This window comes from Heterodontus francisci, chromosome 41 (genome assembly GCF_036365525.1).
Source record: "Heterodontus francisci isolate sHetFra1 chromosome 41, sHetFra1.hap1, whole genome shotgun sequence".
NCBI lineage: Eukaryota > Metazoa > Chordata > Chondrichthyes > Heterodontiformes > Heterodontidae > Heterodontus > Heterodontus francisci.
This window is the reverse complement of record NC_090411.1, coordinates 11878442-11893613: the sequence shown is the minus strand read 5'-3', so window position 1 is coordinate 11893613 and position 15172 is coordinate 11878442. Positions and strand designations below refer to the sequence as shown.

The following is a 15172-nucleotide window of genomic DNA, read 5'->3' as shown; positions in this document are numbered from 1 at the left end:
TTAACAGTTCTCTCTCCCCAGGTACTGTTTAGTTTATAGATACAGCACCGAAACAGGCCCTTCGGCCCACCGAGTCTGTGCCGACCATCAAGCACCCATTTACACTAATCCTACACTAATTCCATATTCCTATCACATCCCCACCTGTCCCTATATTTCCCTACCACCTACCTATACTAGTGGCAATTTATAATGGTCAATTAACCTATCAACCTGCAAGTCTTTGGCATGTGGGAGGAAACCGGAGCACCCGGAGGAAACCCACGCAGACACAGGGAGAACTTGCAAACTCCACGCAGGCAGTACCCGGAATTGAACCTGGGTCGCTGGAGCTGTGAGGCTGCAGTGCTAACTACTGCGCCACTGTCCCCCTCCCCCTCATATCGTCTAACCTGTCACAAACTATGTTCCTGAGCCACCGACTCATCCCTTTCAACTATCTGAAGAGAATGTAGATTGTTTGCAATCTTGGTTTCGTATTTCACCCCGAGCTGAACTTCAGACCACATATCTGTACCATCACCAAGACTGCCTATTTCTACCTCTAACATTGTGCGACTCTGCTCATCTTGGAGAAGAGAAGGCAGAGGGGTGATTTGATAGAGGTATTCAAAATCATGAGGGGTCTGGACAGAGTAGATGGAGACAAACTGTTCTCACTTGTGAAAGGATTGAGAACCAGAGAGCACAGATTTAAAGCATTTGGTAAGAGAAGCAAAAGTGACATGAGGAAAAACTTTTTCACGCAGCAAGTGGTTAAGGTCTGGAATGTGTTGCCTGCGAAAGTGGTGGAGGCAGGTTCAATTGAAGCATTCAAAAGGGAATTAGACAGTTATATGAAAAGGAAGAATGTGCAGGGTTATGGGGAGAAGGCCAGGGGAATGGGACTGAGGGAATTGCTCTTTCAGAGAGCCAGTGCAGACACGTTGGGCCGAATGGCCTCCTTCTGTGCTGTAACAATTCTGTGATCTGTTGCTGAAACCCTCATCCATATCTTTGTTACCTCATGAATTGACTATTCCAACATTCTCATGATCTGCTTCCCATCTTACACTTGCCATGAAGCTGAACTCATCCAAAGCTCTACCTTAAGTATCCTAACCCATACCAAGTCCCGTTTACCCATCACCATTGTGCTCACTGACCTGATCTGGCAACACCTAGATTTTAAAATTTTCATCCTTGCTTTCAAAGCCTTCCATGACCTCACTCCCTCCCCATCTCTGCAACCTCCGCCAGCCTTCGTGAAGAGATGGTGGCATAGTGGTAATGTCACTGAACTAGTAATCCAGAGGCCCAGGCTAATCCCCTGGGGACATGGGTTCAAATCCCACCATGGCAGCTTGTGGAATTCAAATTCAATTAATAAATAAAAATCTGGAATTGTAAGATAGTCTCAGTAACGGTGCCATGAAATGATCATCGATTGTCGTAAAAACCCATTTGGTTCACTAGGGAAGGAAATCTGCTGTCCTTACCAGGTCTAACCAACATGTGATTCCAGACCCACAGCAATGTGGTTGACTCTTAACTGCCCTCTGAAATGGCCTAGCAAGTTACTCAGTTGTCAAGAGCAATTAGGGTTGGGCAACAAATGCTGGCCTAGCAAGTGACACCCACATCCCAAAGAAGAATTAAAAAAGCCGGCCGATATCCCTGTGCTCCTCTAATGCCTCTTGTGCATCCCAAATTTGAATTGCTCCGCTATTGATGGCTGTGCCTTCAGCTGCCTGGGCCCTAAGCTCTGGAAATCCCTCCCTAAACCTCTCCACCTCGCGATCTCTCTCTCCTCCTTTAAGACATTCCTTAAACTCTACCTCTTTGACCAAGCTTTTGGTCATCTGACCTGATATCGCTTTATGAGGCTCAGTGTTAAACTTTTAATAATCACTCCTGCGAAGCACCTTGGGACGTTTTACTACTTTAAAAGTTGCCACACGAATGCAGGTTGTTGCTGTTGTTGTCATTTGAACCATTGAGGAGCTTGTTGTATCGAGTTTCCTTCCTTGCCATTAGAAAGATGGCAATGGTAGGCAGGCACAGGGGCTGGCTCAGTCTAACAGGGTGGTGAAACACTCATTTACCTTCTTTGTCTACACAAAATCCAAACGCGTCATATTGGATTTCTGGCTGCTCCACAGACTCTTCCTTCTGAAAGGAAAGCAGAGCAGAGGTGGATCAGTTCCATATGATGCTTGCAACTAACAGCTCAACATATCCAAGCGATGAGACATCATAAGAGACGAGGACAGCAGCTACAGACACTGTTTGAACAAATATGTTCCACTCGCAAGATTTTATAAAAAACAGAATACAAGGACAGAAGCTTGTGAAGAGTCAAGAACAGCCCAAAGGATTTTCCAATTTTGGGGTTGCCATTGCTCCTCGAATGGTTTACTCTGGAACTTCAGCAGAAAAATGTTATCAGGTGCTCCCAGGTAAGGTACAGCTAGCACAAAGGGTTTGTGAAACCTCCCACTACCGATGAAATAGATTGTATTAAACTCCCCACAAGCAAAAGTCATTGACAAATACAGGTCAGCAACCTAAAAGACATTTAATAGAAAAAGCAAAATACTGCAGATGCTGGAAATCGGAAATAACAGCAGCAAATGCTGGAAATACTCAACAGGTCTGGCAGCATCTGTGGAGAGAGAAAGTGTTAACGTTTCAGTTCTGATGAAAGGTCACAGACCTGAAATGTTAACTCTGCTTCTCTCTCCACTGATGTTGTCATACCTACTGCATATTTCCAGCATTTTCTGTTTTTATAGCTAAAAGGAAAGCACAGCCAACGACAGCACCTCAAACTTAACAGTAGACAGACTTGGACGAGTGGGAGCGTAGATGAATGTTCTGTGCAGTTTTAGCTCCATTCTGGCTTTTGAGGTCCAAGTGGGCTCAGCAGGGGGTTGTGGGTGAAGGGATGCTAAAGATGCAAGTATTATTGCATCACCCTCACTTGTCAAGACTCTATGTTTGGCTCTGTTTATCCGGGCTTACGCTAGGTCAACAGCTAAGATGACTGTAGCTCTACCACACCCAGGAAATTACTTTGGCTTCCTAGAGTCTACACCCTTCAGCACACAACTAATTACTCAGCCATACCAAAAACAGCACTGAGCTACTAGATTTAGGACAGACAATAACCAGCCTGAGTACACAACACACCTACAAGCTTATACCAAACTTAGTCACACCTTTCTGAATTCACACAAGCTCCACACCAACTCACAGACCCAGTACTGTCTAGAAGAACAGGCTGACTGCAACGTCAATGAGGAACCCGAAACACCCTCCCTGCAGGCCAGAGACCAGAGAAAACAGCAAAACATTTATCTTCAACTTTCAATCACCACAGCTATGCTGCAACTGGGAGAGCTGCTGCATCGCAACTATCTAGAAGGTTCCAAAAATCACAAAAACCCACCAGAACCACGGTACTGAGTGTAGGATCCCATACACTGCCAAGGTTAAATTATTAATGGAGGACTCCTGCCTGCTCATCAATACCCACAAAACAGTGGGCATGTTGTGTTGAGGCATGGGTTGTTGAGGTAACAGAGAGGGTACAGTGCAGATTCACTGCCTGGTTTGAGGAAATAAATACAAAGAAAATCTGGAAAAACGGGGGCTCTTTTTTGTTAGAACAGAGATGATGAGGTGATTTGATGAAGCTAATATCATAAAGAGATAGGACTGAATAAATAGGAACAGATGTCTGTACTGGTTGAGGGGTCTAGAACAAAAGAAAGACTTGTATTAATATAACACCTTCCACAACCACAGGACATCCCAAATGAAGTACTTTTGAAATGTCGTCACTGTTGTAATGTAGGAAAAGCAGCAGCCAAGTTGCACACAGCAAGATCCCACAAACATCAATGAGATAATGACCAGATAATATGTTTTTAATGATGTTGATTGAGGGATTATTATTGAGGATAACGCCACTGCTCTTCTTAGAAAATAGTACCATGAAATCTTTTACATCCACTTGAGGGGGCCTTGGTTTAACATCTCATCCGAAAGATGGCACCTCCGAAGTGCAGTACTCCCTCAGTACTGCATTGGAATATTGAGCATAAAAATCAAAGCGAAGTCCTGGATTGGGACTTCAACCCACAACCTCCTGACTCAGAGGTGAGAGTGTTACCAAGTGAGCCACAGCTAACACCTGCGACATTGAGGGGACATAGAAACAAGATTAAATTTAAGAGATTTAGGTTTGAGAGAGCTGCTTTTCATATAGGCAGGCTGTAAGGCTGTGGTATTTACAACCGGAATTAGGATTTGAAGAGACCCTGTCAACATTTAAGAACTGGTGGTTGCGGAAAGGAGCATAAAAGGATGTGGGAACAGGACAGGCACATGGGATTAGGATATGTTGAATATGGAGGACAAACACCAACATGGATTTGTAGGGCGTTTTGATGTTGCAATTTCTATATTAGAGACAAGGATCGTGACACATAGAAGCTGCTGCTCCCAAATTTCAAACAACTACCTGATAAAAATGCACCCTAAAAAAGGACCCAGGACTAGAGGTGCTCCCACTGCTAACGACTAAACAAATACCAATAGTGTAGCAACACTGCCACAGCATGCAATTCAACAGAAAGGCTCTCCCCGAAAGAAATATAGTGAATTTCTTGAGTATGTCAGAGATAGTTCTCTGCAGCAATATGTCCAGGAGCCAACAAGGGAGCAGGTTATAACAGATTTAATAATAAGTAATGAGCCAGATTTAGTTAACAGCCTAATGGTGCGCGAATACTTATCTAACAGTGATCATAATACGATCGAGTTCAACGTAGCATTTGAAAGACAGAAATGCAAAACAGCTACTAAGATTCTACATTTAGCTAAGACTGACTTCAATGTGACATGGTCGGGACTGTAAACTGGGTAAGTCTGCAAAGGGTAAGATCAGTGGGAGGTGTTCAAAAGGAATTTAATACGATGCAGAACCAGTTTATATCCCCAAGGGGGAAGTGCTCCACTTGCCAAAATAAACAGCCATGGAGAATGAAAGAGGTAAGAAACCACATAAGACAAAAAGAAAAGGAATTTAAAAATGTAAAATAAAAACCCACAGGTCCTGACAAATGGGAAAGATACAAAGAACAGCAAAAGGTGACAAAAGAGAGCTCAAAGAAAGGGAGTATGTAAAGAAATTTGCAAGGGATATCAAAATCAACACAAGAAAAACTTTACAATTACATTAGGAAAAAGAGGCTGATCAAGAGCAATATGGGCCCTTGAAAACTGATAACAGTGATATTGCCAATGAAAATAAGGAAATGGTGAACATGTTGAATAATTACTTTGAGTCACTATTTGCATTAGAACATAAGAAATAGGAGCAGGAGTAGGCTATTCGGATTCTCGAGCCTGCTCCGCCATTTAATAAGATCGTGGCAGATCTGATCCTGGCCTCAACTCCATTTCCCTCCCTGCCCCCCATAACCCTGGACTCCTGTGTAGATCAAAGATCTGTCTAACACAGCCTTGAATATATTCAATGATCCAGCTTCCACTGCTCTCTGGGGTAGAGAATTCCAAAGGTTAACCACCTTCTGAGAGAAGAAATTCCTCCTCACCTCCATATTAAACGAGAGATCCCTTATTCTGAAACTGTATACCCTAGTTCCAGATTTCCCCACAAGGGGAAACATCCTCTCAGCATCTATCCTGTCAAGCCCCCTCAGAATCTTATATGTTTCAATAAGATCCCCTTCATTCTTCTAAACTCCAATCAGTACAAGCTCAACCTTTTTTTTTCCAAAATATACTTAATTCATAAAAATCTGTAAAAAATATATTACAAAAAAGTTCAAAACAGCACCAAATTGACATTCCAAAAAGTGCAAAGGAAATCAGTTTCCTTCAATACAGGAGTGAGTTGCCTCACAACCCTTCCATTCCATTTGACATGACATGTACATTTTGCAGCAAACCCATATTTGCTGGATACAGCCAGAGGGGTTTCCAATGGATCCAGCCTCTCAGTTCACCTTGGTGGGGGGACCTTACACAGTGGTCTTTCCCCATTGAGCCTTTGCCACGGCAGTCCCAAACTTTAGTGCGTCCCTCAGCACGTAGTCCTGGACCATGGAATGTGCCAGTCTGCAACACTCGGTGGTGGACAACTCTTTGCGCTGGAAGACCAGCAAGTTTCGGGCAGACCAAAGGGCGTCTTTCACCGAATTGATAGTCCTCCAGCAGCAGTTGATGTTTGTCTCGGTGTGCGTCCCTGGGAACAGCCTGTAGAGCACAGACTCCTGTGTTAGAGCTGCTTGGGATGAACCTCGACAAAAACCACTGCATCTCTTTCCACACCTGACGTATGCATAGCCCTGCAAACCTATTCCACTCTTACTTTAACCAGGCTTCTGTAACCATCAGCATCTATTAGCTCCCTGTTTATAAGAGCAAAAGGTAAAAATAATACCTAAGGAATGCCACATCTTAGTCAATTGCCAGAAAAACCTGAAAATACTCCATTGCAATATCTAATTTTTCATGAAATGAATCCAGAGATTTTGCATGCGCTACTATATCTGGGAATCCATTATGTGTGCTGATGACTCGATGTGCATAATCATAGAACACAACAGAGAATGATTACAGCACAGCAGGTGGTCATTCATCCCACTGTGTCTGTGCCAGCTCTCCACAACAGCAACTCAGCTGGTCCCACTCCCCCACCCTCTTCCCATAGCCCTGCAAAACTTTTTCTCTTCAGATAATTATCCAATTCCCTTCCGAAAGCACTGACTGAATCTGCCTCCACCATACTTTCAGGCACTGTAATCCAGATCCTACCGATGCACTGCATCAAAAAGTTTTTCATCGCGCCTTTGGTTCTTTTGCCATTCACTTCAAATTGATGCTCTCCTTCCACCAATGGGAACAGTTTCTCCCTATCTACTCTGTCTAGATCCCTCATGATTTTGAACGCCTCTATCAAATCTCCTCTCAACCTTCTCTTCTCCAAGAACAACCTAGCTTCTCCAATCTATCCCCATAACTGAAGTCACTCATTCCTGCAACCATTTTTGTAAATCTTTTCTGCACCCTCTCCAAACCCTTCACGTACTTCCTAAAAGGTGGCGTCCAGAATTGTACACAATACTCCAGTTGAGGCCGAGCCAATATTTTATAAAGGTTCATAATTTCCTTGCTTTTGTACTCTACGCTTCTATTTAAAAAGCCCAGGATCCCGCGTGCCTTTTTAACCACCTTCTCAAGCTGCCCTGCCACCATCAACAATTTGTACACATACACCCCTAGGGGTCTCTATTCCTGCAACCCCTTTAGAATTGTAACCTTTATTTTATATTGCCTCTTCTCTTTCTTCCTACCAAAAGGTCTCACTTCATACTTCTCAGCCTTAAATTTTATCTGCCACAAGTCCGCCCATTCCACCCAGCTGTCTAGGTCTTCTTGAATTCTATCCCTATCCTTTTCACAGTTCACAATACTTCCAAGTTTTGTGTCATCTGCAAATTTTGAAATTGTGCCCTGTACACCCAAATCTAGGTCATTAATATAGAACATGAAAAGCAGCAGTCTTGATACCAAGCCCTGGGGAACCCCACTCTACCATCCTCCAGTCAGGAAAACAACCATTTACCACTACTCTCCATTTTCCGTCACTCAGCTAACTTCATATCCATATCACCACTGTCCTTTTTATTTTATGGGCTTCAACTATGCTGATAAGCATATTATGCGGCACTTTATAAAAAACTCTTTTTGGAAGTCCATGTACAGCTCATCAATCGCATTACCCTCATCAACCCTCTATGTAACCTCATCAAAAAACTCAATCAAGTTCGTTAAACACGATTTGCCCTTAACAAATCCACGTTGGCTTTCCTGAATTACTCCACACTTGTCCAAATGACTGTAAATTTTGTCCCGGATTATCGTTTTTAAAAGTTTTCTCATCATTGAGGTTAAACTGACTGGCCTGTAGTTGCTGGGTTTATGTTGGTGCCCATTTTTAAACAGCTGCAATTCTCCAGTCCTCTGGCACCACTCCCGTATCTAATGAGGATTGGAACATTATGACCAGTGGCTGCGCAATTTCCTCTCTTACTGCCCTCAGTATCCTCGGATGCATCTCATGTGGAGCTGGTGACTTATTAACTTTAAGTACAGCCAGCCTTTCCAATACCTCCTCTTTAACAATTTTTAGCCGGTCCAGTCACAACTACCTCCTCTTTAACGATGACTTTGGCATCATTATCGTCCTTGTTAAGGATAGATGCAAAGTACTCATTTAGTACCTCAGCCATGCCATCTACCTCCATGTCTAGAACCCCGTTCTAGTCGCTAATTGGCCCCACCCCTCCTCTTAATACCCTTTTACTATTTATATGTCTATAGAAGACCTTTGGATTTCCTTTTATGTTAGCTGCCAGTCTCTTCTCATCCTCTCTTTGCCTCTCTCATTTACCTTTTCACTTCCCCTCTGAACTTTCTCTTTCAACCTGGTTCTCGTTTGTATCATCAACCTGACATCTGCCATATGCACCCTTTTTCTGCTTCATCTTACTTTCTATCTCTTTTGTCATCCAGGAAGCTCCAGCTTTGCTTGCCCTTCCTTTCTCTGCATCTTCCTCCCACCCCATGGAATGTACCTCAACTGTACCCGAACCATCTCCTCTTTAAAGGCAGTCTATTGTTCCATTATAGTTTTGTTTGCAAACCTTTGATCCCAATTTACATGAGCCAGATTTGTTCTCACTCTACTGAAACTTGCCCTCCTCCAAGTAAGTATTTTCACTTCAGATTGCTCCTTGTCCTTTTACATAGCTAACCTAAACCTTAGACAATGATCACTGCTCCCTAAATGTTCCCCGATTGACACTTGATCCACTTGGCCGACCTCAATTTCCAGAACCAGATGCAGCAATGCCTCCTCCCTCATTGAACTGGAAATACACTGATGAAATAAATTCTCCTGAACACATTTTGGAAACACTTGCCCCTCTCCACCCTTTACTATCCCAGTCTATAATATCACTGCGCGATAGCCTATGCACCCCTCTGCGCCATAGCCATTGCACCCCTATAATTTCCCAGCAAATTTGCTCCTCTAGATCTTTCCCATTAGTCAGTAGCCTACACAGTACAAGTAGTGTAATGGTACCTATACTGTTTCTTATCTCTAATCAAATAGATTCTGTCCAGAGATTACCACCTGGAACGGTTCCTGCAAATTGGAAGGTAGCAAATGTAACCCCACTCTTTAAGGAAGGAGGGAGAAAGAAAATTGAGAACTACAGACCAGTTAGTCTGTCATAAGGAAAATGCTAGAATTTATAATAAAGGATGTGATAACAGAACACTTAGAAAATAATGGTACGAATGGACAAGTCAACGTGAATTTATGAAAGGGAAATCCTGTTTAATAAACCTGTTGGGAGTTTTTTTTGAGGATGTAACTAGCAGAATAGATAAAGGGGGAACCAACTGGTGGATGTGGTATATTTAGATTTTCAGAAAGCTTTTGATAAGGTCCCACACAAGAGGTTAGCAAACAAAATTAGAACACATGGTATTGGGGGGAGGGGGGGGGGGGCGAGAAACACACAGGCATGGATTGAGAACTGGTTAATAGATGGAAAACAGAGGGTAGAAATAAATGGGTCACTTTCAAGTTGGCAGGCTGTGACTAGTGGGGTACCACAAAGATCAGTATTGGGCTCCAGCTATTCACAATCTATATCAATGATTTGGATGTGGGGATTAAATGTAATATTCCCAAGTTTACACAAAACTAGTTGGAAGTGTGAGTTGTGAGGAGGATGCAAGATGTTTCAAGGGGATTTTAGAGGCTAAATGAGTGAGCAAAAATTTGGCAGATGAAATACAATGTGGAAAAATGTGAGGTTATCCACTTTAGTACGAAAAACAGAAACAGAGTATTTCTTAAATGGTGAGAGGCTGGGAAGTGTTGAACTGCAAAAGGGACTTGGGCGTTCTTGTTCATGAGTCACTGGAAGCTAACATGCAGGTACAGCAAGCAATTAAGAAGGTTTGTGGGACACTGCCACCAGTACTGGGGAAACTGGGGGCTGTGCTGCTGAGATGATCTACACCTGAACCATGCTGGGACTAGTGCGCTAGCGAGCTGCATAACTAGGGAAGTAGAGAGGGTTTTTAACTGAATAGTCGGGGCAAGGGAACAAATTTGAGAAGATGTGGTAACTCAAAGAGTGGAGACAAGGCAAGAGAGAAAGGTATTAATATGGGAAGTGATAAACACACCATGACAGGAAGGGATAGAGAGTATAAATTTAAGAGTAAATCAGCAGTCAAGGCTAGATGTTACAAAAATAATAAAAGGACAAAATTAAAGGCTCTGTATCTGAATGCACGTAGCATTCGAAACAAAACAGATGAACGGATAACGCAAATAGAAATAAATAAGTATAATCTGATAGCCATTAGAGACATGGCTGCAGGATGACATAGATTGGGACCTGAATATTAAAGGGTACAGGACATTGAGGAAGGACAGGAAGCTCGGAAAAAGTGGAGGGGTGGCTCTGTTAATTAATGATGGTATTAGCACAATAGAGAGGGATGACCTAAGTTCAGGAAACCAAGATGTTGAAGCAGTTTGGGTAGAGATGAGAAATCAAAGATAAAAAGTCACTCGTGGGAGTGGTGTACAGTCCCCTAACAGTAACCGCATGGTAGGACAGAGTATAAAAGGAAGAAATAATGGGAGCTTGTCAGAAAGGTATGGCAATAATCATGGGGGATTTTAATCTACCTAAAGACTGGAAGAATCAGATGGGCAAAGGTAGCCTAGATGAGGAGTTGATAGAATGTTTTCGGGATAGTTCTTCACGTTCTGGAGCCAACCAGAGAGCAAGCTATACTAGACCTAGTACTGTGCAACGAGATAGGATTCATTAATGACCTCATAGTGAAGGCGCCCCTAGGTAGCAGTGATCATAACAGGATTGAATTTTTCATTCAGTTTGATGGAGAGAAGAGGGAGTCCAAGATTAGTAATTAAAACTTAAACAAGGGCAATTCTGAGGGCATGAAAGCAGAGCTAGCTAAAGTGAACTGGCAAATTAAGTTAAGGGATAGGTCAACAGAAATGCAGTGGTGGACAGATAAGGGGATATTTCAGTTTACACCGAATATATATATTCCAATGAGAAGGAAAAATTCCAAGGGGAGGACCCACCATCCATGGTTAAGTCCCCAGGTCCTGATGGACTTCATCCTAGGGTCCTAAAAGAAGTGGCTAGTGAGATAGTTGATGCATTGGTTTTAACTTTCTAAAATTCCCTAGATTCCAGGAAGGTTCTAGTAGATTGGAAAATATAACTCCTTTATTCAAAAAGGGAGGCAGAAAGCAGAAAACTACAGGCCAGTTAGTTTAACATCTGTCTTAGAGAAAATATTAGAAACTATTAAAGAAGTTATGTGAAGAGGACATAAGGGATATAGATAGGTTAGGTAAGTGGGCAAAGGTCTGGCAAATGCAATATCATATGGGAAAATGGGAAATTGTCCATTTTGGCAGGAAGAATAAGATTGCAGGGCTCTAAGATGCAGAGGGAGCTGGGTATCCTAGTTCATGAACTGCAGAAGGTTAGTATGCAGGTTCAGCAAGTAATTAGAAAAGCTAATAGAATGTTATCGTTTATCGTGAGGGGAATTGGAGGTAGAGAGGTAATGCCTCAGCTGTTCAGGGCATTGGTGAGACCATATCTGGAGTACTGTGTACAGTATTGGTCTCCTTATTTAAGGATGTGAATGCGTTGGAAGCAGTTTAGAGAAGGTTTACTAGACTAATACCTGGAATGGGCAGGTTGTCTTCTGAGGAAAGGCTAGGCTTGTATTTGCTGGAGTTTAGAAGAGTAGGCGGCAACTTGATTGACACGCAAGATCCTGAGGAATCTTGAAAGGGTGGATGTGGAAAGGATGTTTCCTCTTGTGGGAGAATTTAGAGCTAGGGGCCACTGTTTAAAAATAAGGGGTCACCCATTTAAGACAGAGATGAGGAGAAATTTTTCTCTGAGGGTCGTGAGTCTTTGGAACACTCTTACTCAAAAGGCAGTGGAATCAGAGTCTTCAATTTTATTTATGGCAGAGGTCGATAGATTCTTGATAAGCAAGGAGGTGAAAGGCTATGGGGGTAGGCGGGAGTGTGGAGGTGAAGATACAATCAGATCAGCCATGATCTTATTGAATGGCAGAGCAGGCACAAGGGGCCAAGTGGCCTACTCCTGTTTCTAATTCATATGTTAGTGTGTAAATGGTATGTTGGTCTTCATTACAGAAGGATTTGAGTATAGGAGTGAAGATGAATTGCTGCAATTGTGTAACGCCTTGGTGTGTGCAGTTTTGGTCTCCTTACCCAAGGAAAGATATACTTGCCAAAGAGGGAATGCAACAAAGGTTTACCAAACTAATTCCTGGGATGGAGGGATTGCCCTATGAGGAAAGATCAAATAGACTGGGCCTTTATTCTCTGGAGTTTAGAAGAATGAGGGGTGATCTCATTCAAAGATACAAAATTCTTAGAGCTCGACAGGGTTGATGCAGTAAGGATGTTTCCCCTTGGCCAGGGAATCCAGAACCAGGGGACACAGTCTCAGAATAAGGTGTAGGCCATTTAGGACTGAGATGTGGAGGAATTTCTTCACTGAGAGGGTGGTGAATCTTAGGAATTCTCTGCCCCAGACAGCTGTGGAGGCTCAGTTCTTCAGTATGTTCAAGACTGAGATTGATAGATTTTTATATATTAAAATCAAGGGATATGGGGATGGTGCAGGAAAAAGGTGTTGAAGCCATGATCTCATTGAATGGTGCAGCAGGCGTGAAGGGCTGAATGGCCTACTCCGGCTCTTATTTCTTATGTTCTTATGTTACACTCCAAACAGCACATTCACCTTGAGGCACTGGACATTTGTATATTTTACCTACAGTAAAGCTGCCAAAGAAAGGGTGATCTCTCCCCACACCCACCCTTGGTGACACTCTGAGGGAAACTGTAACTCCCAAAAACAGATGAGTTTGGGTTGAGAGGGCTATGAGAATTTTTTAAAAATGTGAAACCCAAACCCAACCTGCCCTCTTCGGTCCTGCTTTAATGGAGGTAGGAAGTGGGGGGCGGTGGGGAGGGGGGTACTTCCAGGAGGTGACTTGGTTATTTAACTATTATAATGAGACTGTGTGTTTCACGTTTCATCTATTTTCCAGGTTTAACACTGGCCAGATGGGTTTCGTAGGCTCCACAAACCCAGCAGCTAAAGGGAAATGAGGATTGCTGTGGAGAAGAGGTAAATGCCTTTCCAGCACTGCTTGTGGGCTAGAAGGAGCAGGAGTGCTTCTACCCATCTCAGCAACACAGAGACTGCACCAGGACAGCTAACCTCCCCGCTTCAGCATTGCGACCCGGCGCCCATGCGATCACTATCCCAGTAGGTGACTCCCTCCTTGCTCCTGGGCTGCGGCCTCCAGAGTGGTGCTTGCCTGACGGGGAGCAAAGTCTGTCAGTCAATCAGATTGGTTTCCAGATGGGGAACATGCCTCCCCCTGCACTGCACCCCACACCCCCACTCAGACATCCCGCCCAGTTAAGAATGGGGCATCAGTGTCTGGGCCCACGTGAAGAATGCTACTTAACCGAAGCATCAGGCAGTGACCTGTAGCTATGGAATCAAAACTCAGTAAGAGGCACCATCATCTAAAAAAAAAGAGAAGAGGGGCAAGAAAACAAAACGGAGATGCCCAGTTTTACAGAATGGCAATGAATGTGCAGGGATTGTACAGTTCAGGCTGATGTTCACTCACGCCTTGCTTCTCTACTATGACAAACTGATGAGGACTAACAAAGTGAACTTTATGGACACATGAGCTTTCAGACTCATCCGAGCTGTAAAACTGTATTATGTAATTATCGATTAAGTCTTGTGTAGGATGAGGTGTTCTCTTACCTGGGAGTACTTAGTCAATGTATCCTGTGGCCACATGCTCGGAGTCAATGCTATAAATGATCCACTGACAGAATGTGCATAACTCCCTGTTAAAGGAGATCAGACAATCAGGATAAATGCCAGGACACCAGCAGTAATAAAGGCTAGAATAGAGCATACAGGACATTAAACCTTGCACATATTTGGTCACTAGCTACGTGCACTTAGAACAATTTACAACCAGACATAAAACAAACGTGAGAATCTTCACTCGAGACAAGCTCCACTCAGAACCATGCACTTTATTCAACTTTGCGCTTTATTTATTTTGTTTAAAAATAGTTTAATGTGCATTTCGAGCAGCGTGTGGCTGATTCAGATTAAAGGTCCCACAGTTTGATCAGTGTTGAGTTAGCTGATCTCAAGTCAAAAGAAAAAAAAAAAATGCATTTCAACAGCGACGTTCAGGACGACAGAATGTCCCAAAGTGCTTTACACCCAAATGAAGTTGTTTCTGAAGTGTGCTCACTGTTTTAATGTAGGAACTGCAGCAGCCAGTTTGTGCACAGAAAGCTCCCACAAACAACCATGTGATAAAGACCAAATAATCTGTTTCAGTGATGTTGACGGAGGGATAAATACTGACCAGGACACCAAGGAGCACTCCCCTGCTCTTCTTCAAAATAGTGCCATGGGATCTTTTGCATCCACCCGAGAGGGCCGACCAGGCCTCGGATCGATGTCTCATTCAAAAGACTGCATCTCGGTATTGCAATGGGAGCGCCAGCCTTGATTATTTTTTGTGCTCAAGTCCTAGAGTGGGACTTGAACCCACAACCTTCTGATTCAGAGGCGACAGTGTTTCCCACTGTGCTACAGTTGACATGGGTGCTGGGGGAGTAGTTCAGATGCTACGGTTGTATTCAGCATCCCAGGAGGGAACAGGGCTGGGCAGGGCATGAACGGCGAGGGGGCAAACAGGGAGGGGGCACAGTGGAGGGGAGGTGGGGTGGGGTGTGGAGGGGGGAAAAGAGTGGAGGGTGGGGGGGCGAGTGGGAAGGGGAGGGGCAAGTGGGGAAGGAAGGGGCGAAGTGGGTGGAAGCAGCAGGGGAGGAGCGGGGGCAGGGAGGGGGAGGGATGAGGAGAGTAGGGAGGAGAGGCAGGCAGCGAGGGGAAAAGAGGCAGGCAGGGAGGTTAGGAGGAGAGGAGAG

General features: G+C 43.7%; 1 protein-coding gene across 1 annotated transcript in view; it reads right to left on the bottom strand.

The window, feature by feature from the left end:
- sgsm3 (small G protein signaling modulator 3) overlaps window positions 1-15172 on the bottom strand; it is a 291927-nt gene that overhangs the window by 251981 nt on the left and 24774 nt on the right. The window contains exons 3-4 of the mRNA XM_068019899.1: window positions 13983-14068; window positions 2085-2151 (exon numbers count right to left, since the gene is read on the bottom strand). Coding sequence (XP_067876000.1) covers window positions 2085-2151; window positions 13983-14068 — 153 coding nt within the window. The remainder of the gene's footprint in view (window positions 1-2084; window positions 2152-13982; window positions 14069-15172) is intronic.